The 24,739-nt window shown below is 54.1% G+C and overlaps 1 protein-coding gene across 2 annotated transcripts in view; it reads right to left on the bottom strand.

The window, feature by feature from the left end:
- The window catches only part of LRP4 (LDL receptor related protein 4), a 152,001-nt gene extending 132,689 nt beyond the window's left edge, over positions 1-19,312 (bottom strand). Inside the window, exon 1 of one of the 2 annotated variants that reach the window (XM_076065420.1) lies at positions 18,957-19,312. In XM_076065420.1, coding sequence (XP_075921535.1) covers positions 18,957-19,014 — 58 coding nt within the window. In that variant the 5' untranslated portion in view covers positions 19,015-19,312. The remainder of the gene's footprint in view (positions 1-18,956) is intronic. The other variant, XM_076065421.1, reaches the window with a different exon arrangement.
- Positions 19,313-24,739: the final 5,427 nt, after the last annotated feature.

The following is a 24,739-nucleotide window of genomic DNA, read 5'->3' on the forward strand; positions in this document are numbered from 1 at the left end:
ACAAGATATAGTAATAGGTTTTTTACCCTTTTATCTGGCACAAAAACTTGTTACTGGCAAATGAGGTCTCATAATGTAAGTGCTTACCCCGAGCTCTCAATACTCTGATAGTGCGCTGTTTTTAAGTTGTGCGCCTTTTGGCGTCTTCTGGTCCAACACCAGTGGAGACTAGGCTCTAAGAAAAGCCGTCTCGGGTGTGGACCAATCAAATTCAAGGACAGTGCATATTATTATCAGAGTTGTCTCTTTTGTTTGCATTTTGACTACTTGTGTTGTGGTTATTGCAAACATGATGCCTTGTATAAAGGTGTCAGTTTTTTGTGCCAGATAAAAGGGTAAAAACCCGTTACTATAAGTAATGAAGTTGTTGTTGATGTTATAATTGTGCGTCCGCTAATGACTCGGCAACTCTCACCAGGCCAGGGGGGCGGCAGGGCTGACTGCCCGATAATTTTGTGTGACGGAATGTTGTTGTTGTTTTTTGTTGTTGTCGTTGGCTGCGTTGCCTATTGTTTATTTTTTGCAAATGCCGCTCAATCTTGGCACAGAAACCCCGTGGCCGGGTCCCCGGTCGCAAAGGGGCGGGGGAGCACTTGGACGCCGAAATAATATTCCCCTCGCCCGGCACACCACGTCCAGTAGACCACTCCGTGTTTCGCTCTCTCGCGCGCGTCGTGCGAGTCACGTGCACGTCCCCGTGGACTCGCTTGCATGTCGCCGTGGGAAATGTTTGAGAGAGAAATATAAATATATTTATGTTTTAAATGTCCCACGCAAGCAACGACCTGCATGGTGAAGTGAGTGCGGAGCGGCTGTTACGATTGAATGTGTGTGTGTGAGCGTGTGTGAGTGTTTGTGTGAGTGAGTGTGTGTGTGAGCGTGTGTGAGTGAGTGTGTGAGTGTTTGTGTGAGTGAGTGTGTGTGTGAGTGTGTGTGAGCGTGTGTGAGTGTTTGTGTGAGTGAGTGTGTGTGTGAGCGTGTGTGAGTGTTTGTGTGAGTGAGTGTGTGAACGTGTGAGTGTTTGTGTGAGTGAGTGTGTGTGTGAGTGAGTGTGTGAACGTGTGTGAGTGTTTGTGTGAGTGAGTGTGTGTGTGAGCGTGTGTGAGTGAGTGTGTGAGTGTTTGTGTGAGTGAGTGTGTGAGTGTTTGTGTGAGTGAGTGTGTGTGTGAGTGTGTGTGTGAGCGTGTGTGAGTGTTTGTGTGAGTGAGTGTGTGTGTGAGCGTGTGTGAGTGAGTGTGTGTGTGAGCGTGTGTGAGTGTTTGTGTGAGTGAGTGAGTGTGTGAGTGTTTGTGTGTGAGCGTGTGTGTGTTTGTGTGTGAGCGTGTGTGAGTGTTTGTGTGAGTGTGTGTGTGAGCGTGTGTGAGTGTTTGTGTGAGTGAGTGTGGGTGGGAGCGTGGCTGGCAAGCGCGCGCCCCGCTCCGCTAGGTTGACTCAGCCTGAAATGGTCTCCCCTTGGCGCATGGGCTTCTAATGTGGCGGAGGGCAGGGTAAGAGGGGGGGGGGAGAGAATCAGGGGGAGGGAGGGGTGGAGGATGGAGGGTGGGGGATGCGGGGGAGGGAAGGATGGAGGGTGGATGATGGAGGGTGGGGGGTGGGGGTGAAGGGTGGGGGGTGAGTGAAGGTAAGGTTGGAGGATGGAGGGTGGAAAATGGAGGGTGGGGTATGGAGGAATGGAGGGGGTTGGAGGCTGGGGGAGGGGTGGGATTCTCAGACACCGGCCACGAGTCACGTGCTCTCCAGCAACACTCGCGACTCTCCCGTGGCCCTCGAAGCGATGCCCACGGCTCGCGTCTCCTGCGCGGCTCGCGGCTCTGCCGATCGAGGGGTGCTTTGAGGATTCTATAAATACGCGCGCCGCCCCGTAGGCATTCCAGCCGGGCATTCCGCTGCATCGCGGCGGCAGCTGCGTCAACTCGGGGGGCAAGGGGCGGGGGGTGTGTGGGGGGCTCATGGGCGACGTTTGTAAAACACGTGGGGGGGGGCGGACGGGACGACTACCTCCTCCCAGCTCGATCACTCGCTGTTGCACGCCGCTCTCATTCATTCGCTACGCACACCTACGCACTCGTCCGTTCGTTCGCTCACAATGAGTGAACTCATTCATTCGCTGGCTCCTTTCTTTTGCATGAATTCATTCATTGGTCCGCGTGGTCGTTTGCTCGATCAGCTGAGAAGGGAGTGGACGGACAGCACCAAGCCCGGCCGCCTTTCTCTGCTGAATGGTGATGTTTACACACCCCGGCAGGTAGTCACTTTGTAGGCAGAGTTGACCCATGGAAAGCCCGGGGCCGATTCAGACAATTGTCACTGCTGTTGAGCCGTGAGTGGGAATCCAACTGGGGTCACCGGGTTCGTAGCGCAGCACGCTAACCTCTGCACTACCGCTCCGCACACACGGCAGGTACGCACACACACACACAATACAGACACATAGTACGCACACACACGGTACACACACACACGGTACAAAGACAAAGATCCCCCGTATAGCCTTAACAGACTGTTGGAGCAAGTGCTGTTAGCGAGCACCTATGAAGGCCAGAATGGCACACGAGGAGGTGGGTGGCCAGCACCACGCCCAGCCGCCTTTGTCTCCCCAGTGGCGATGTTTTAACGCACCTCACCAGGTACTCATTTTTAGGTTGTGTGCGTACACACGGTACGCACACACACACAGTAGACACAGTACGCGCGCACACATACACATACGCACACACACGGTACGCACACACACACGATAGGCACACACACACAGTACGCACACACACACACGATAGGCACACACACACAGTACGCACACACACACACGATAGGCACACACACACAGTACGCACACATACACATACGCGCACACACGATACGCACACACACACGGTACGCACACACACACGGTAGGCACACACACTACGCACACACAGCAGGCACACATACAGTACACACACACACGGTAGGCACACACACAGTACGCACACACACACACAGTACGCACACACACAGTAGGCACACATACAGTACACACACACACGGTAGGCACACACACACACACGGTAGGCACACAACTTCCCCCGGCACCTGCGGAGCCACAGTTCCACGCTCGGGAGAAATCCGACCATACCTCCTCTCAAATTCACCGCCTAAATGTAATCTCTCGTGCGCTGGGACAAAGAGGCCTCTCACGAGGCCACCGGCGCTGGCCGTCTTAGACACACGCGGCCGGGTTCATTACCAAGCGGGGTAAGACTCGCCAGAATGAGTCGCATCGCCCAGGAAAGTGCCTTTCGAACGCTCCACAAAACAACAACAACAACAAAAGCCCCTGGCAACGTTCCCTTCCAGATACTCGTTGGGAAAATATTCACGGGGGACACGAAGCCGGCCAGCACCCAACTTGTTAAATTATTGAAACTTCACCACCACCTCTCAGCCTGCGTGACCAAATCGGCCTCGATGGGAAGCGGGTGGCCCCACTCGACATCGGGGGACGTCAAACCCTGCTGCTCCGGACGCCGCATGCTGGCCCCTCAAGGTTTTGCTTCGTGACGCTTTTTACGAAGGACCCCCCCACGCCCGGGGGTCTCATGTTCACAGCGTTGCGTGGCGGCTCTTGAAAAAAAATATCTTCTTGTTATTTTGTTTGTCGATCCCCGCGTCCTATAACGGCGAAGCCGCAGTGGCACACGGAATAGCAGCCAGAGGGGGGGGGGGGTCACGTCTGAGAAGGGGGGGGGTCACGTCTGAGAAGGGGGGGTCACGTCTGAGAAGGGGGGGGTCACGTCTGAGAAGGGGGGTCACGTCTGAGAAGGGGGGGTCACGTCTGAGAAGGGGGGGTCACGTCTGAGAAGGGGGGGGGTCACGTCTGAGAAGGAGACGTCCGTGGCGATGGAGCAACGCAGGGCCGTGACAGACGGCGACGACATGTGGCTACGGCATTCATCCCAGCAGTGAGTAGATCATCGATGCCGACGACGATTTCTGACCCCGACGAGAGCGCGCAAGAGTTCGCGGGGCAGCCCACGCGTCGCACGTGAATTCTCGAGAAACGCCCGCGTTCAGAAATTCGCGCGGTGCGTGACTTAGAATAACATTGACCGGGAGGTGGCACAAAAATGCGCCGCGCGTGCAACGCGACACTGCGACAGATGGCAACGCGCATTTCCGGCTCTCAAATCCCGCGCCGCCCCCCCCCCCCCCACCTGGGCTGACTGCCACGGCTCGGGACGTCAAGGATTGCTTGGTGACCATTCCAGCCAACCGGGGAATCTAACCGGGCACAAGGCGGCGTCGGTGGCTATGGGGAGGAGGAGGTAGTGGGGGGACGAGGGGACGAGGAGGTGGGGGGACGTGGGGAGGAGGGGGGTGGGAGACGAGGGGAGGAGGTGGGGGACGTGCGGAGGAGGAGGTGGGGGGGCGTGGGGAGGGGGAGGTGGGGCACGGGGGAAGGAGGAGGTGGGGGGACGGGGAGAGGAGGTGGGAGACGAGGGGAGGAGGAGGTGGGTGACGTGGGGAGGAGGTGGGAGACGAGGGGAGGAGGAGGTGGGAGACGAGGGGAGGAGGAGGTGGGGCACGAGGGGAGGAGGAGGTGGTGGACGTGGGGAGGAGGTGGGAGACGAGGGGAGGAGGAGGTGGGAGACGAGGAGAGGAGGAGGTGGGAGACGAGGGGAGGAGGAGGTGGGAGACGAGGGGAGGAGGAGGTATTAATGAGTAATTACTTGCATTGGTTGTCCTGCAGAGGAGAGGGCTCAAGCCGCCTAAGCGTTTATCTCGCCCCTATCACATTGATGTCCGCGATCGGGGCGACTCGATGGAGACCGAAGACTCGTGGTGAGATCGCCTTTGCTTTATTCGGGTAAGACCAAGTAGTGAGTAACCGCGCGTGAAACCAAAACCAGTACCTGTGCAGAACTCTTGCCAATGCGCTGCTGTCGGGATGAAGCCCTACCCACCCTTGCACCACGTGCAACTCCACAGAACCACGAATGCCACGTGCGAGCCCATCTCACGCCAGTGTATCCACGAGCCAGCGAACATCGCGTGCGCGTTAGCACCACGCGTAAACAATTAACCGCGCGTTAGTAAAACATCGCGTGAACACGACGACCTCGCTCGCTAAGGTGTTCAGCTCGCATCAGGGATACAAACGAATAGCAATGTGGGGGGGGGGGGGGGAAATCCACGTGCGTTCAGTTAACGCACGCGCCGCACAAGTGCGCCGCGCCTGTTCACTTAGCTACCACGCGCAAAGGGGCCGTCCATAAATGACGTCACACGATTTTGGACAATTTTTGACCCCCCCCCTTCGTTACACGGCGTCACAAAAAGTCAGACCCCCCCCCGCAAATATGACGTCACAAAGTTGTGCCCCCCCCCCCCCCCAAAAAAAGCATATTTCCATTTTTAAAATAAAAAGTGCGTATTTATTGTGGCGCTGCACTCTGATGTTGTAGGAGTGTTGTTATAACAATTCTATATTTATTTAAAGTTGCGCATTTTTATGTGACGTCACATTTCTCACCCCCCCCCCCCTCGTCACATCATCGTCACAAATGTCTGAATCTCCCCCTCCAGGTGCGTGACGTCATTTATGGACGGCCCCAAACGAGTAGCGACCGGTACAAAGACAATGCACTCTCTTTGTACTGTTCGTCTCTTAGCGTTCTCTGGCCTCACGCTGGTGAGACAAGGCCGTCTCTGGTGCAGGCCAATCCGTTTCAGAGACAATGCTATATATGATTGTCAGGACATGTTTTCTTTGCATGCTCACCACAATCTCTGTGCGTGGTTAATGCAGAGTACTCGATTCCTTGCAAGGGGTTTCTATTTGTCGGCTGAACATCTTAACATCTTTATATTCTTTGGGTCTTTCGGTGAAAGCCTTGTTATTTCATTTTGAACCTATCTACGCGACTTTACCGAAAGACCCAAAGAATATGCATTCCTGCAGTCACGAAAGCTTCAAGTGAAGATTTACAGAAAGGGCAAAACACCGACACTTTTGATACTGCCAAAAAGCTGTGGTCCCCAATTGAGAGTGGTAGGACCCCGCGCGCGAGCTCGCCACAGCTCCGCTCCCACGCGTGAAGTGGCCAAGGGGCGCGTCGAGGAGTCTCCCCCGAACGCCGCGCTGTTGGTTTAGCGCAACAAAACGCTGGGGCCACTCGCGATGGAGTGAGACGCCGGGGAGCGACGGCGTGGAGACAAAGAAGGCACAAAACTCTGGACAAACACGGAGGGGGGGGGGGACAAAAGGCGGGCGGGCGGGCGGGCGCCTCTCACTCGAGATAATGGAGTTGTAGCGCCTGGAGAGGGGCGCATTAAAGTGACATCACAGACTCTCGTCCTCCCGACTCCCTCCCCCACCCAAGACCAACACAAAGGCAAAGATCCCTCGACATGATGTTGGGGAAAGTGATGTTTTGCGAGCGCCCATGAAAGTCGGAAACGGCAACGCGAAGAGGGTGCGTGGTGAGCACTACGCCCGACCGCCTTTGTCTCCCCAGTAGCGATGTGGTTTATTTTTTTACACACTGCACAAGGTATTAATTGGAGGCTGAGTCGACCTAGGGGAGTCCCGGGACCGGTTCAGATAATCGTCACCGATGGTGGCCGTGAGCGGGAATCGAACTCGGGTCGCTGGGAATCGTAGCACAGCGCGCTGACCGCTACACTACCGCTCCCCATACACCCACACAACACCCACACAACGCACACGAATGCACGTACACTCATACGCATGGACACGCACAACAACAACCGCCGTTCGCCACAAAGTGGCGGTGACGTCACCACCGCGCGTTGTGCCAGGCTAGGTGCACGCACGTCCATCACCCACCCACCGCTCTTCTGACTCACACAAACTGGAACATAATAATAATCATCATTATAATTATGGGGACAATGAGTCAGCTCCCTTATCCCACCCCGAACGACGATGCCAAGAGGCTGCTAACATCGGTGGCGAGTGACTTGTGGACCAATCCGAGACAATCTCCTCCCCCTCGCCCCCCGTAGCCCCCTTCGCTCCGCTTGGTAAAACCAAACTATTTTTGTTTTACCAGGTAAGGCCTCACTGAGCTATAAAGCTCTTTTTTTAAGAAGCTGCCTGGCCACAAATACCAGCTCAACGAAGTGGCTTAACAACAACGATTGACGTTGATTCTAAATGTGGAGGGAAAAACCGGAGGACCAGGAGATAAATCCACGCGATCACGGGGAGAGAGAGAGAGATGCAGACTCCAAATATACAGCAGGTGTCAGGGTCGTGATCGAACCCACGACCTCCTGTATATCAGGCGAGGTAGTTAACATCTATCCATTGTGATGATGATGAGAGAGACATGCAAACTCCAAATATATAGCAGGCGTCATTATCGTGATCAAACCCACGACCTCCTGTATACCAGGCGAGGTAGTTAACATCTCCTATCCATTGTGATGATGATGAGAGAGACATGCAAACTCCAAATATATAGCAGGCGTCATTATCGTGATAAAACCCACGACCTCCTGTATACCAGGCGAGGTAGTTAACATCTCCTATCCATTGTGATGATGATGAGAGAGACATGCAAACTCCAAATATATAGCAGGCGTCATTATCGTGATCAAACCCACGACCTCCTGTATACCAGGCGAGGTAGTTAACATCTATCCATTGTGATGATGATGAGAGAGACATGCAAACCCCAAATATATAGCAGGCGTCATTATCGTGATCAAACCCACGACCTCCTGTATACCAGGCGAGGTAGTTAACATCTCCTATCCATTGTGATGATGATGAGAGAGACATGCAAACTCCAAATATATAGCAGGCGTCATTATCGTGATCAAACCCACGACCTCCTGTATACCAGGCGAGGTAGTTAACATCTCCTAGCCACCGTAAACTATGGGTCAAACAACTGCCATGGCCGACACGGCGTAGGGGAGGCCTTCATCTAGCAGTGGATGCGACATAAAGCAGTCCATTACCATTATTTATATGCGGGTGTGTCATCGGTTCAGACGGGACTCCCCTTGCAACCGCCAGCGGCCGCTAAACTCGCCACAAATAAAAAGCAACCGATTATTTAATCGAATCGCGACGATGCATCATTGCACCACTGCGGGAGGTGACTTACTCCGCCGCAACCAACCACCCACCAGCACCACTCACTCATTCCGTGTGCGTCCACACATTTCCCCAAGGGGGTGGTGGTGGGGTCTAGGTGGGGGGGGGCGACTTGGATAATTACGCCTCTAAAAGACTTCCCCGTTAAAACAAAACAAACGGCGCTCTGTGATATTTACCAATGCTCCGTTTAACGCAACACATTTATGAGCCCAGTCTAAATAAACATCGCACACGTTGCGCACGCGTTGTAACGTGCGTGTGTGTGTACGTGTACAGGGCGTGTGTGGAGGGGGAGCGGTGGCGCAGTGGTTAGCGCACCGCGGCTATAAATATAAATACCCCGACCCACCTGAGGTCGATTCTAGCCCATGGCCAACATCAGTGGCCAGAGTGGTGAAGTATGACAATACGAATTATACAACCCTCCGTAACTTGCACGGCGTGGAGAAGTATGTGGTTGTGGTTACAGTGGTGGCGGTGGTGGTTGTGGTTGTAGTGGTGGTTGTAGTGGTGGTTGTAGTGGTGGTTGTAGTGGTTGTAGTGGTGGTTGTGGTGGTTGGGATGGTGGTTGCGGAGGTGGTGGTTAAGGCACTGCGCTACAATCCCGCCTGCCTACCTGAGTTCAATTCCCGGCCGCAACTGGTAAAAAAACCCACTAATGTCTCCGCACAGATGAATGCAAGAATATATTAAAGCACTGGCATCTCCTTGTCACACCTCGCAAGCCTCAGCCTACGACAACCAGTTACTTCTCAGGAGGCAAGTCTGCCAACATCCATCCATGCACGAACCACGTTCAATGCCTGCTTCGCTCTCCAGATCTAACCAGCTTGGGCGCATTCCGGGAGATTTGGTCTAAGGATTTTTCGTTTGCTAAGCGATGGGGGAATGTTTTTGTACATCTCAGTGTTTCTGTTATAGCGTTGTATTATCCACTGCTGGATGAAAGCATCTCCAGCCGCCCCACGGGTCCGGTATTGCAACCATTCATCTCACTGAACTGAATCCCATCGCTCTATCTCCGCGGTGGTCGCTTGTGTACGTGTGTGCATGTAGGTCGACTCAGCCTCAAATTAGTACCTGGGTGCGATGTGTGAACATCGCCACTCGGGAGACAAAGGCGGCCGGGCGTGGTACTGGCCACCCCCCCCCCTCTCGTGTGTCCTGTCCTGGTCTTCCTGGATACGTGTCACTCGCTCACAAGCACTTGGCCCCCAAACGGGCTGTGCAGGCTATATACGGGAGATCCTTCCTGTATATTTATACACCCTCGTCTAGAGTCTAATTATTATCTCTGAGCGTAATCTCAACTCGACCCAGGCGGTGCGGGTAGGGGACCCCACGCGAGAGAAAGGCGCGCGGCTTCTCTTTAGATTTTGTTTTGCCGAAAGGCATCAAAGGGGGCCGGAGCGGTGCTGAATCTCACTGGGATGGAGGCGTGGAGACGATGTGGGTACAACACGCGGACTGCAGCTGAAGAAGAACAACAACAGTCGTCGCGATATCTAACGACGCGCAGGCTGCAGCCGCGTGAATCGCAGCAGCGCAGCAGCCGACGTCAGGAGATCACAAGTCGCCCGCAGCTCGTTTCAACTTGTTGCGAGAATTGTGAGTTGTCACGACTGTGAGTCGCTACGACTTTAAGTTTCTAGAATTTTGAGCTTGTACAATTTTGAATTGCTAGAATATATCGAGTTGCTAAAACTTTGAGTTGATAGGACTTTGAGTTTCGAGAATTTTCAGTTTCTAGAATTTTGAATTGCTCAAATATATCGAGTTGCTACAACTTTGAGTCGCAAGCATTTTGAGTTGCTACAACGTTGAGTCGCCGTCTCTCTATTTCTCTCTCTCTCTATCACCGTTGGCTACGTACGGTGCGAAAGAAGTTTCACGCACAGTGCATGCGATCGAGGGAGACGCGTCGCTGCTCAGTTCAGACCCTGAAGAAGCCCCAATCCAGCACGTGCGGCAACACGGCGGACACAACAGCGACAGAAGAAGAAGAAGACGCGGTGGGCACAAACCCGAACATCCCATCCTACTTACTACGCTGTGAGTCGACGGGCAACACGTGACCCATCGTCCTTCTGCCACGGCACGCGCAACCCACGCGCAACCCGCGCGCAACCCAACGCGAACAACATTTCCGAAGACCAAAAAAAAATCTAGACAAACTTTGTTTTGATCGCCTAAAGGCTCGGGGGGTGTGGTGGTTGGGTGGCCTTTGGACCAACGTTAAGGTCCATTGTAAAAATAAAAAAAACACTCACACGCTCGCTCACACAAACACGCCGATCTTATCTCTGAGCTAATCTCTCAGAGATGAACTGCATCTCGAACCGCCTGCGTGCAGGGATAAGTAAAGCACACGTCCATGTTGGTCGCGTGATTTACGATGAAAATACAAAGTGCAACTAAGTCGCATTCATGTGGCTCATCATTGACGCCATCGCTATGCTAAAGACAAACTCCGACACGTGTGTCAATACCATCGCTTGGCCTAAAATATATAGTTCTATTTTTATTACATTGATCAAATAGGCGATGTCTCGGGCAAGGGAGCACGCCTGTAATCACCCAGCACAGTGGAGGCAAGCAGTGAAACTCCCTTCTTACCCTTGCCGGGGAAATGTGTGTACGGCAAAAATGTGGACTCCAGCCGTCTCCGTCTGTACGGGATAGAGTGTCTACCCTCTCACACGCGTGGATTTTCTCTGGTTCTGTCTGTACGGGATAGAGTGTCTACCCTCTCACACGCATGGATTTTCTCTGGTTCTGTCTGTACGGGATAGAGTGTCTACCCTCTCACACGCGTGGATTTTCTCTGGTTCTGTCTGTATGGGGTAGCGTGTTCCCCCTCTCACACGCGTGGGTTTTCTCTGGGTTTCTCCCCCACATGTAAACACTCATTAATTGGCCGATAACATCTTGGTGTGTAGAGGATCGCAGAGCTTGGGCAATTGTTTGCGCAGGCTCCTTCGCCACGTGGCGGCCTTTCCGTTCGTCTGTGGTCCCTCCTCCTGGCGCCTCTGAGTCGGTCTCTCTCTTCCAGAGTGAGTGAATACTGTACGGTGCGTTACAAGTTGGAATAACAATTATTGTTGTTGTTATTATTATAGCGCATTTGTTCCGTGATTTTTGTTTAACAATTTCCTTTCAAAGGCAACGTGTTGTTATTAACGAATGTGTTGAGTTGCTGTTGTCATATGTGCTTGTGTCCCACTGCGGTGACATCATTGGAGCGCTACTGGGTTGTTTATGTTAGACGTGTCCTTGTTAGACGTGTATATGTTGTAAATGTTAGACGTGCCGTTGTCTCGTAAACCAACCTTAGACATGCCTAGGTGTGAACCACGAGACGAGCGCTGTTCGTGTGCAGTATCTACTTTTATTCACCTTCGAGATCGATTTGGGAGACGCACAGACGAACGAAGAGGGATGCGCACAGACACAGACAACACAGCGAGACAGATTCGCAGAAGGGAGATAGACCGAGACACAAACACGGAGACACAGTGAGACAGATACACAGAGACCCAAAGACACATGCAGAGAGACAGACACGTGGTGACGCAACAAAGATCCCCGGTATAGCCTTAACAGACTGTTGAGGCAAGTTATGTTAGCGAGCACCTATGAAGGCCAGAATGGGCACACGAGGGGGTGGATGGCCAGCATCACGCTCAACCGCCTTTGTCTCCCCAGTGGCGATGTTTTTTACGCACCGCACCAGGTACTCATTTGAGGTTGAGTCGACCTAGGGGAGGCTTAGGACCGGTTCAGATACTCCACTATGAACTTGGGTCGCGAGGTTCGTAACGCAGCGCGCTAATCACGACACTACCGCTCCCCACACAGACACGTGGAGACACACACACACAGCACACGCAAAGAGAGAGCGAGAGCCAAAGGCACGCACAGACGCCTGGTGAGACACGCAAACTGCCTCTACTGACGAAATCTCCACTCCTCCGTGAGCACATCATCGTGACAAAATCAGCGCTGGGGAGACAAAGGTGGCCAGGCGCCGTGCTTGGCTAGCCAAATCCCTCGCGTGCCCTTTCGGTCTCAAGAGGTGCTCGCAAACAACGCTTGCCCCAGCAGTCTGTTGAAGGCAACAAACACGTGTGGGATATTTGGCTTTGGTCGCACGTGAGAGCGAAAGAGGGGGGTGCAGGTCTCACACCGCAAGTATCTCTCGATACCTCCCACGTTCAACGCACGCATCACACGCGCACAACAACAACAGCAGCAGCAGCAACAGGCGCTCTCAACAAAGTTACGGTGACTTCGTCACAGCACTTGTGCCAGGCTAGGTGCACGGCGCTCGAGAGCGTGTAGCACCACGCCCGGCCGCCTTTGTCTACTCCACCGCACCTGGTACTCATTTGAGGCCGAGTAAACCTAGGCGTGGAGGCCCAGGGCCGGTTAACATATTCGCCGTTGTTATTTGTCGAGAGCGGGAATCGAACTCGGGTAGCCGCTCCCCAAAGGCACGTACTAAAAGATCAAGATGCCTCCCCCGACCCCACATAGCCTTTAACAGGCTGTTGGGGAAATTGCTGTTTGGGAGCACAGCGCACGAAGGGGTGGATTGCCAATACCACGCTCGGCCGCATTTGTCTCCCCAGTGGCGACGATGTTTACACACCACAAAAAGGTGCTCATTTGAGGCTGAGTCTATCTAGGAGAGGCCCAGGACCGGTACAGATGATGGTCACTGGTGTTGGCCGTGAGCTGGAATCGAATTCCGGGATTCCGGGTTCGTAGCGCAGCGCTAACCGCTACACTACCGCACCGGCACACGCGCGCGCACACCACAGACACGCACGCGCGCGCACACCACAGACACGCACGCGCGCGCACACCACAGACACGCACGCGCGCGCACACCACAGACACGCACGCACGCGCACACCACAGACACGCACGCACGCGCACATCACAGACACGCACGCGCACATCACAGACACGCGCGCTCACCACAAACACGCGCGCGCACACCACAGACACGCACGCGCGCGCACACACCACCGACACCACGGACACGCACGCACGCGCGCGCACACCACAGACACGCACGCGCACACCACAGACACGCACGCGCGCGCACACACCACGGACACACACGCGCGCTAAAACAACGATGGCTTGAGGCTCTGGGATGAGGGTTCGGCGCTGATCAAAGCGCGCACGCACGCCCAATCCGCGTGCACCCCCCCCCCACCCCCCTCTACGGTGGCCGTGGGCACGCGGCAGGTGCAGCTGACACGGCCACTGGCTGTGCGGTGGGAGGGGGGACGGGGGGGGGCACTGCGGGGGGCAGCCGGTGGGGGGGGGGGGCCTGGAGGGTGAATTGTCGTGGTGGTGTGATGGCATTTTCACGTGGAGAGCAGCGGAGCATCGATACGCAAGACAAAGATCCCCCGTATAGCCTCAGCAGACTTTTGCGGCAAGTGCTGTTCGCAAACACCTATGAAGGCCGGCACGGCACACGAGGGGGTGGGTGGCCAGCACCACGCCGGGCCCGCCTTTGCCTCTCCAGTGGCGATGTTTACACACCGCACCAGGTACTAATTTGAGGCTGAGTCGACCTAGTTGTAGGCCCAGGACCGGTTAAGATAATCGTTGCTGGCGTTGGTGACCGCGAGTGGGAATCAAACTCGGGTCAGCGGGTTCGTAGCGCAGCGCACTAACGGCCACGCTACCGCTCCCCACATGGACACGCGCACACACGGTGACACGCTACCAACAAACAGCAGGTGGTCGTCCCGCACACGTTGCCAACTGTGCCAGTGGAAGGCGACATGGGGCACTGCTATTTCTACCGGTAATGCAGTGGCGATTAAGTTGGATATACGGAGCGTGGTTACCCCGGCAAAAAAAAGCAAACGGACCTGGAAAACTCCGATCTATGCGCAGCATCCCACAGCGCAAGAGGCCATCACGTGTAAGAACGATCATTATTATTGTGAAATGTTTATACAGTCCAGCTACTTGGGTTCGATTCCTGGCCCATGCCTTCTTACACCAGTGGCGAGTGATATCTGAACCCAGTCCTGAATGCTACTATAACTACTACAACCATTTTTTTTATTTTACCAGGTAAGGCCCACTCAGATGCTTGGCTCTTTTTTTGCAGAAGCGACCTGGCGATCACAAATGATCATCACGTGGCAACGTGTAGCAGGCAAATACTCTAAACGCGTGACGTTGATTCTGAATGCACCCTAGTCCACCGCCAATCCACGTGCGTCGACAGAGTGTGGTGGGGAAAACCTCCATAACCGAGTCCGTGTGGAGAGGAGGCGTCAGTATAGAAGTGGATTGACACAATGGCTGAAATCATGATAATCACAGTACACGACACAGGAGACATGGAGACACGGGGCTCTGGGACAGGAGGTCTGAGGCTATTGGGACAGGGGGACACGGGCTTTCGGCCACGGGTACGGGATATAGGGAGACACGGGGGACATCGGGGAACAGCGGAAAGGAGACGAGACAGGAAACATTGGGACAAGGAAATATGAGATAGGAGTACATGGTGACAGAGGTGACACCGAGACAGAGGAGAGGACACGTTGCTGGGAGGACGGAGAAGATCAAACCCTTTCCGTACGGGGCGATGTAACTCGATACGGCGACGTGAGGAATCCACTGAGCGCGTGTTCGTGATGCGTGCTCGTGTTTTTGTGGGGAGCGGTCGTTGCTAGCGGCTGGCGAGCTACGAATTCGGACACCAGAGTTCGATTCCCGCTCACGGCCAACACCCGTGACGATTATGTGAACCGGTCCTGGGCCTCCCCTTGGTCGACTCGGCCTCAAATGAGTACCTGGTGCGGTGTGTAAACGTCGCCACTGGGGAGACAAAGACGGCCGGGCGTGGTGCTGGCCACTCACCCCCTTCATGTGCTGTGGCGGCCTTCATAGGCGCTCGCTAACAGCACTTGCACCAACAGTCTGTTAAGGCTACACGGGCGATCTTTGTCTTTGTTTGCATCTAAGGGTGTGTGTGTGTTGATTGATGTGTGTATGCTGATTGATGTGTGTGTGTGTGGGGGCGTTGGAACACCGTCACATTTGTTCACGCACTGCGCTACGATTCTAACCGCCCGTGTTCGATATCCGAACACGCTGAGTCTCAGTGTCTGAACCGATCCAGTGCTCGGTCCCCCCCCCCCTCCCCGAGGTCGACCAACGAGTGCGTTTGAACGTCATCAGCCGGCGGCAGGGGAAAGACAAAGGCGAGCGGGCGTGGTTGCTGGCCAACAAATACACTCACAGCACTCCAATCCGCGGTGTTGACGTCTTTGTGTTTGTGTATTTACGTGCGACTAATCTCGTCTTTGTGTCTCTGCGCCTGCCGCCTGTAACTGCACAAGTGGGCGTGTGTCCTCAACACAGAGACTCTCTCCTGGAATCTTAAGCAAAAAAAAACATCGAGCCATTATCTATTCGCCGCTGGATGGAAGGCCGACTCTATCCACCGCTGGATTAAGGTGTCCCACGAGCCATTGCGATCACGCGTTATGTGAAAAAATTAACTGAACGCTCTGCGAGCTTTAATTGGTAAGATGACATTTTTTTAAAATAAAACTAGACGTTTTTTAAAAAGTGATTTGTTTAGCTGACCTATACTTTGCACATCTATCGTATTGTTGCATTGTTTATTATGGTTGTTCTCACCCTACCCCTGCTGGACATCTGTTAAAAAGGGGGTCTCTTTATGACGCATCGGATTCCTCCACTGTGAATCCATATTCTGATCATGTCTATCCGGCTCGTGCCCGCACGCGAGGTCACCATCTCGTCGCTCCATCCCTTCGCCGTGTCCCGCACGTTGCCTTTGGTCTGCCACTCGGCGTTCGGGGTCTCGACCACAGGAGCGATTGCTCGACGCCTTTCCAACAGACGGCGCAGATGTCCCCAAACTCGCTCTCTCTCTCTCTCGCTGATCCGTGCTTCCTTATTTCTTGTCTCCCAGCCGAGCACCCGAGGATGCGCTTCTCAAACAAAGACAAAGGTGCCCCCGTATAGTCTGACGAGGCTGTCGGGGCAAGTGCTGTTCGCGAGCACCTATTGTTATTGTTGTTATTGGACGACACTTGCGCTCGAGAGAGTGGTGCGGCCGAAACAAAGCTCACGCCCCGACATCGTCGCATCTCGAGTCCTACTACTGACACAATGTACCCGCTTGAGGCCGAGTCTACCTAGAGGAGGTTAACAACTTGCCGCCGATGATATCCAGAACCGAATGCATGTCCGCCCGGTTGAGCATAGGAGCAGTGCGTAAATCACGGCGCCAGCGCTCGCTCTATAAACATGCCACTTAAGCACACTTAAGTTCAAGGATGATGGGGTCTTATAGTATTTATTTAGTGGGAGACTTGGCATATGGCTTTACCCAGTCCCCCCCCCCCCCCCCCCCCACATACACACAACCCAGTTGCCGTCCCTATCATCCCACAAGACAAAGATCTCCCGTGTAGCCTTAACAGAACGTTGGGGCAAGTGCTGTTAGCGAGCAGCACCGATGACAATCAACAACAACCGCCGTTCACGACTAAGTGGCGTTGACGTCACCACGGCGCTAGGTGCACTTTGAGGCCACGTGAAGTGTCGAAGGCTCGCTGGCAGGAGGGCACGGAACAGACCTTGGTGCCATCGGGTGACTGACTGAGACGCCTGGTGGTTGCACCAACTGTGCTCCCCACTGCGACAACTTTCTGCGTTTGAGCCGTCCGGCGCTCCGCTCGTTGTTGTGAGCGTCGTTCCTCTGCCCTCCATTGTTGCTGGAGGGCGACTGCCTCCAATTTTCCACCAGCGTCCTTCACGAGCCTCCATACACAGAGGCCGATATTGAACACTGCTGGTACCGGTCATCGGCATGTCCAATCAACCCCACATCCTTCTGCACCACATCTCTTCTATGACAATCACACACCTCAAAAAATACGAGATCCTCCGTATAACCTGTAACAGACTGTTGGGGCAAGTGCTGTTAGCGAGCATCTATGAAGGCCAGAATGGCACACGAGGGTGTGGGTGACCAACACCACGCCGCATTTGTCTCCATAGTGGCGATGTTTACACGCAGCACAAAGTGCTTATTCTGAGGCTGAGTCGACCTAGGGGAGACCCATGACAGGTTCAGATAATCGTCACTGGTGTTGGCCGTGAGTGGGAATCGAACTCGGGTCGACAGGCTCGTAGCGCAGCGCGCCAACCGCTACACCACCGCTCCCAGCAATCAAATTCACCCACACTCACACACTCACCCACACTCACACACCCACCCACACTCACACACCCACCCACCCACACTCACACACACACTCACCCACACTCACACACACTCACCCACACTCACACACCCACCAACACTCACACACACTCACACACCCACCCACACTCACACACACTCACCTACACTCACACACACACTCACCCACACTCACACACACTCACCTACACTCACATTCTCATAAACACCTAAACCCTTCCGCGGCCTCATTAAAAGTCTCAAGGCACTTGAATGCACAAGCTTCCAACCCCCTTATTACAACAGCCGCAAATGATCGCGACAGATGCTCTCAACCCGGCAATTCGCGACATCACACGGTGGATGTCACGAAGCTTCCAAACCCGACTCGCATCTCCAGACGCTGGTGAGGGGGGGGGGCTGGTAGGCGGGGGGGGGGGGGGGGTAATGGGGTGGCTGTATGTGTTGAACTTCTTTCGCACCGTACGTAGCCAAACGTGCTAATCGAAGAGATGATGGGGGGGGGGAGCATATGTACATTATGTTCATAGATAGAAATAATAAGGCGACCATGCAGTCACAGCCAGAAGGGGTGGAGGAAGAGTCTTGAGTCTGGACGTTGTTGACAGGGCCAGGGAGCCGATTGCACGGGACGCTGGGTGGAAGCGGTGTTTCGCTGCGCGGTGGATTATGCTCGAAGTGGGGGAGGCAGAGGGGGAATGAGTCACCCTCACCAATTGTGGTGAATGCATTGGCAACTCGCGGCTGCTGTAGTGGGGGGTGGCGGCGTTAGTCCATCACATTATTATCCGCGCGATGCGATAGTTGTAACGCGATCGTCAATCGCCTATCTTATACCACACGATGAATGAACCGAGAGAGAGAGCAGAGAGAGTGTCCCGTCGATCCCCCCGAGTCTGACAAGCTGGCCAAATAAGTGACAGCGTCGAGTGCTGCGTCGCCTTCGCACGTGTGGCTGGGCTCTCTCCGCTTCTCTCTTTCCACGCGAAGGCAGAGCAGAGAAGGAAAAACAACCACTCATCGACTGAGCCGCGAACCCACTTCAATGTGGCCGGACCAGTTCTAAAAACAAACAGAACACAACGGGCCTCGAGACTCACCGATGCTCTCCGAGGTATATAACCGCGGGGGTTATAATAATGAGCATTATTAATGAGTAGTATTACAATGACACCGATAAGTAAGTGACGAGAAAGAGACCAGTTCATGCGAAAGGAGTGAGATGAATGGTAGCAGCATCAGCGACAGCACTGGAGCGAGAGTGATGGGCGACGGCGTGGGGGAGGCATTCATCCAGCAGTGGATTGACAAGAGCCGACGATGAATACACCACGCGGCAAAAGTACAACCTCATCATTCCCCACTCCCCAGGCTGCACACTCCCTCTCTCGCTCCGTTCGTTCATCCGCTCGGCTGCGCGTGGCACCCTCCCTCCGCTCTACGATTTACAACGCGACCGGCGTCGGGACGCGAACGCAGGCGGGAGGAGGTTTCCCGCGGCGGGTGAAAGAGACGCGGCGGTGGGAACTGTCCTCCCGCCCCCGATGGATGCCTTACCTAGCAGGGGCAGCAGCAGCAGGCAGAGCGCCGCACACGCGACGCAGATGGGTCGCATGCCTCTGCCTCCTCTCCTCTCCACGCCGCGCGCTCCGATCTCCGGACACACGATGCGGCTCGTCTACTTCCCTTGCCGCCGCCGCTGCTGCCGCCGCTGTCGGTTGCTGTCCCTGCTACTGCAGGACGCACGCGCCCTTTGAGCGGCGCGTTGGTGCTCCGGAGGGTCTATCACTCGCGCCCGCCTCTCCGCCGCCTCTCTCGTCTGCAGCGTCACGAGAGACCCCAGTGACTCTCGCCGCCGCCGCTGCGCTCCGCTCGTGAAAAAAACTGCGCCACACACAAAAAAAAGTTGCATGCGCTTGGCTCGCCTGACTCCTCCCCCCCTCCCTCTTCTCTCCACTCCTCCCTCTTCTCTCCACTCCCCTTATCTCCCCTCCTCTCTCCCCTTTTCTCCACTCCCCACTGCTCGTTCCTCCTCCTCCCTCCCTCTCGCCTCCTGCCCCGCTGCTTCTCCCCTCCCAGCGACACTCTCCCGCTCACTCAAACCACCGCGCGCTCACGCCTCATTCCGATCCGAGAATAAACCTGGTCGCGTCCATTCCGTGGGCAGGGGTAGGGTGGGGAGGAGTGGGGAGGAGTGGGGGGTGTAGATGGGGGTGCATGAGGCGGGGGATGCCTCGCGGTGGTAGCGGTGGGGGGTAGGGATGGGAGAGAGTGCGAACTCTGAACCCCGAGACTCGACGTGCCGTGCGGTAACTTCAGTGAGCGCATCTGCAACATCGCCCGCCACTCCACAAGGATTGTGCGCGCGCGCGTGTGTTTGTGAACGCGTATAGGTCGACTCAGCCTTATATGAGTACTCGGTGCGTTGTGTAAATATCGCCACTGGGGAGACAAATGCGGGCGGGCGTGGTGCTGGCCACCCACTCCCTCGTGTGCCGTCCCGGCCTTCATAGGTGCTCGCAAACAGCACTTGCCCAAACAGGATGTTAAAGGGTACACGGGGGGTCTTTGTCTTTGAACGTGTATAGCTGCGGAGGGCGGCTGCGCAGTGGTTACCGCACTACGCGATGAACCCGGTGGACGTGCAGGACGATTGTCAAATGTGCACGGAGAGCACGTAGGGCATGCACGACGTAGCGTCGACAAAATGCACAGAGATGTTCACGACCTCGCCTGGTGTACAGGAGGGCATGGGTTCGATTCCGACCCCGAACGCCTGCATATTTTGAGTTTTGCGTTTTCCTCTCCCCGTGGTCGCGTGGATTTAGCTCTGGGTTCTCCGGTTTTTCCCTTCACATTTATCATGGACATGCGTTAAGAGTATTTGGCTGCGATAAATATCCACGTGAAAAGCCACTCCGTTGAGCTATAATTATTTGTGGCCAGGTTGCTTCTGGAAAAAAAGCTCTATAATAGCACAGTGGGCCTTACCTGGTAAAATATGGAAAACAAAGTTTGTTTCGTGCTTTATAATATAGCGCTGTGCCGACACGCGCCAGGTGGTGTGTGTGTTTTTTTCCACTGCAAGAAGCGTGAGCCGTGCCGTTGACACTCCGCGCAATGAATGCGTGCGCGGTGATGGCATACGAGGGGCCTCTAGCGGGGGAGGGGCGTGGGAGTGGGAGGAGGGGGACAAATGGGGCCTTGATTTGGAGATGGGTGGGTACCAAAAATATTGAGAACCACCGGGCCAGAGTTTGGTTGTCGAGTGTTGTTGCTCAGCCCCAAACAGCCTTTACCCCCCACCTCCTCCCCCTCCCCTCTATTGAACCCCGGTCGCATTCTCCGTCTATGTCCGCATTTCGTCTGCGGTGCCGCCCGAGTGTCGCGTGGGGCTCACAGCTGACACGGATGGAGGGGGGGGGCACCCTCCCTTCCTCTCTCTCTACCACCCGCGCACTCACGCTAACAGCACGGCTCAGCGGCTGCTAGGAAATGTTAACTACCTCGCCTGATAGACAGGAGGTGGTGGGTTTGATCCCAACCCTGACGCCTGCTGTACATTTAGAGTTTGCGTGTGTCTCTCTCTCTCTCCCCGTGGTCGCGTACATTTTTCTCCGGGACCTCCGGTTTTCCCCTCCACATTTAGAATCAACGTCACGCGTTTAGAGCATTTGGCTGCTATAAATGTCCACGCGATGATGAGCCACTTCGTTGAGCAATCATTTATGGCCAGGTCGCTTCTAAAAAAAATCGCGATGAAGCTCAGTGGGCCTTAGCTGATAAAATAAAAAAAAATAGTAGTGTTGTAGTCGTATTTCACGGTCCCTCCACCACCCGACGGGTTAACTGTTCCACCCATAAACAAACACAGCCCGAACTCCCCCCCCCCGTCCCTTGTCTCACGCCGCCACTCGTCGATCTCACGCCACCCTCTGGACGCTCTCTCTCATTACCCAATAAGCATTTCGGGCAATGAATGGGCCCCGTCTTCAGTGCACGTGTGCTGTGGAGAAGGGACATTGCCCGAAACGTCGCCTATTATATAGATAAAATGTGTGTTTCCTTTGTAGGTCGCACACACATTGCTGCTACTGACGGATGTGTTTGTTGTTGTTGTATGTGCACCACTGCCAACGCATAAACAGTATTAAATAATGTATTCGCATCTTACCGTCTCCCAGGTTTCTAGATAATTAAAAATGATTGGAAATGTATGCGCGCGCGTCTGTGCAGGTCGATTAGCCTCAACTGAGTATCGCTTGCGGTGTCTAAGCATCGCCACTGGGGAGACAAAAGCGGCCGGGCGTGGTGCTGGCCTCCCACCCCCTCGTGTGCCGTGCCGGCCTTCATAGGTGCTGCTCGCTTACAGCACTTGCCGCCAACAGTCTGTGAAGGCTACACGGGGGATCTTTGTCTTTTTGTATGCAGGCGCGTGTCACCGCGCCACCCGAGTTCGATTCCTGCTCACGACCAACACCAGTGACGAATAATCTGAACCGGTCAGTGACGAATAATCTGAACCGGTCCTCAGCTTCCTATAGGTCGACTCAACCTCAAATGAGTACCTGGTGCGGTGTGTGTAAGCATCACAACTGGTGGAGACAAAGACGAGAGAGGGGGTAGAGAGAGAGGGAAGGGGTAAGAAGGAGGAGAGCAGAGCGTGACATTTCTTGTGAAATCTTTCATTTAAAAAGGGTGGGGGGGGGTTACATAAAGCAAAGCATTGAAAAAAACCGAAATGATGAACGAAGCAAAGTGCCGACTACACCGATTATCTTCTTGTTTCCTCTGATCGTAAAAAATAAAAAAAAGACGACCGGGCGAGCTCCTTGTCATCCACTCCCCTGGTGTGCCGTGCCGGCGTACATAGCTGCGCTTCCGCGAACAGCACTCGGCCCAAAAAAATGTGCGTTGAAGGCTATACGGGGGATCTCCGTGTCTTCGTGTACGGCGTGTCTGTGTGCTCCCCCTGCCCGCGTTGTTTCTGCTCCGTGCAAGTCACGGCACGCGCACTCCTCCTTTGGGAAGCAACCCTCGCTCGCTCGCTCGCATCTCGTCCGACCTGATAATCGCGCGCGGGTACACCACGCGCATGCACCAAGGCGTCTTGCGTTACAGCAGCGGTGCTTAGCCTTCACTGAATATGAATTACTGCAGTCACGAAAGCTTTAAATCAAAATTTGGTTCTCGATTGTTTACAAAAAAAACCCTGTCTAATGTTAATAAACACGTAGGTTTGGTGAAACAAAGTAGTTGTACTTACGCGCCCGCGCTTAATTTGTGTTTCGATGATTTAACTTCTATATATATTAACAAAAAATCTGGCCATGTCTCGCTACCTCCAGAAAGGGCATCTCGCACCCCCAGGTTAAGAACCACTGCATGGCAGAGTTCATTCCACCGGGCCCGCGTTATCGCGTTCATTTGTATACTTTCATTCACCTGCCGGATGCGCAACCTTCGTTAGGTTCGAAAAATAAGAACAGGTTTTTACCCTTTCTGGCAATAAGACAGGAGGTGTTAAGATGTTCAATCACCAAATAGGAACCTTTTGCAAGGAGTCAAGTCTGCGTTAACCACACGCAGTTCTTGTGGTGAACACGCATTGATAGCTCACACCGAGCTTTAAATGTTCTGATAGTGGCATTGTCTTTGTGCTGTTCGCCTTTTGGCGTTCTCTGGTGTGACGTTGGTGGTGAGACTAGGCCCTAATGAAGGCTGTCTCGGGTGTAGGCCAATCAGTTTCAAAGACAATGCATCATACATTATCAGCGCATGTTTGTTTTGCATGGCGTGTGGGCAGCGCTCGTGTCGCGGTTATCGCGCCGCGGCACGAACCCGGCGCCCCCCGCTCACGGCCACCAACACACGTGACGAGTATCTCAACCGGTCCTGGGCCTCCCGTAGGTCGACTCAGCCTCAAATGAGTACATGGTGCGGTGTGTAAACATCGCCACGGGGCATGCCCCCAACAGTCTGCCAAGGTTGCGATAGCTCGAGCGGCTCGGACAGAAATGTACACAACGGTAACGGGCGCGATGCTTCCCCTGCGGGCACGGAGAGAAGCGTGCACGGCGTACGACAATTGCAGGTCAGTCAATCAGTCAAATCTCAAATTTTTGTGCAAAAGATGCAATTCAAAGTGCTGTACAGATCAAAGAAAACATTCACAATAGAGGTTGTTGGTGTGTTAGATATCGTAAATTTACGTGATTTAACCCCCCAAAAAACCTCTATTATAGATGATATTGGACGCGAAAGGCTACGTGTTAAACCAAAATAAAACATTGTTACAATTGCTAAATCGCAAAAGCAATACAAGTAATTTCCATACAAAGCTAAATTGCATTATCATAAATTGCTATCGAAGGCATATTAAACAAAAATAACATTATAAAATAATCTTAAGTATAAGCAAGTTTTAAAAGGTAAGTTTTTTTAGATTGAACTTCAAATTGCTTAATGATTGCGATAAACACTTGATTGATAGACTTGACAATTTGAGATCGCGTCCTGTTGAGCGGGTAAGTGATGCCCACCCAATTCTAGATTTGAAGCTTTCGTGACTGCAAGGATCCATACTCTTTGGTTCTATTCGGTAAAGTCACGTAGGTAAAAAATAAAACAACAAAAATCACGACGTTTCGGCCAAAACACAAGCAGCCTTCATCAGGTGAAGGGACGAGCCTTCGAGACAGACTGGTCCCTTCACCTGATGAAGCCTTCGAAACAGGCTGGTCCCTTCACCTGATGAAGGCCGCTTGTGTTGTGGCCGAAACGTCGTGATTTTTGTTGTTTTATTTTTTTACCTACGTGACTTTACCCAATAGAACCAAAGAGTATGATGCCCACCCCTTGAAGCAACTCCAGGGCAGCCTCCCCTCGCCACCTCACCATCTCGCCTGTCCACGTGACCCCAGCCCACCTGTCCACGTATCCCCCACCTCACCTGTCCTCAGAAGCACCGCTGCCCGCGGGCCCGTGGCGGTCATCACGGGAGGGGGAGGGCAGGAAGCCATCAATCACTCAGCCACTCAATCAATCAGTCAATCGATACCCTTTAACCAGATGAGAACCCATTAAGATTCATTATATCCTCCGCAGACGGTGGGCTGTTGTGGTTACGCGATTCTAAATAATCGGATGCGAGGGCGGGGCGTGATGACGCACTCGGGACCCGCAGGCCTGAATTCGATTCTGGGCCACGGCTAACATCAGTGGCGTGCGATAACTAAACTGGTGAATGCTATTGCCCCCCCCCGCCTCCCGCCCCCCTCCCCGCCAAGCCCTTCACCAACACGCAATGACCAGCGTGGTGAAGTATGGTCAATCGTCCT

The sequence above is a fragment of the Petromyzon marinus genome, chromosome 7 (assembly GCF_048934315.1).
Source record: "Petromyzon marinus isolate PM22_M1 ecotype Great Lakes invasive population chromosome 7, UKy_Petmar_22M1.pri1.0, whole genome shotgun sequence".
NCBI classification, from domain to species: Eukaryota; Metazoa; Chordata; class Hyperoartia; order Petromyzontiformes; family Petromyzontidae; genus Petromyzon; species Petromyzon marinus.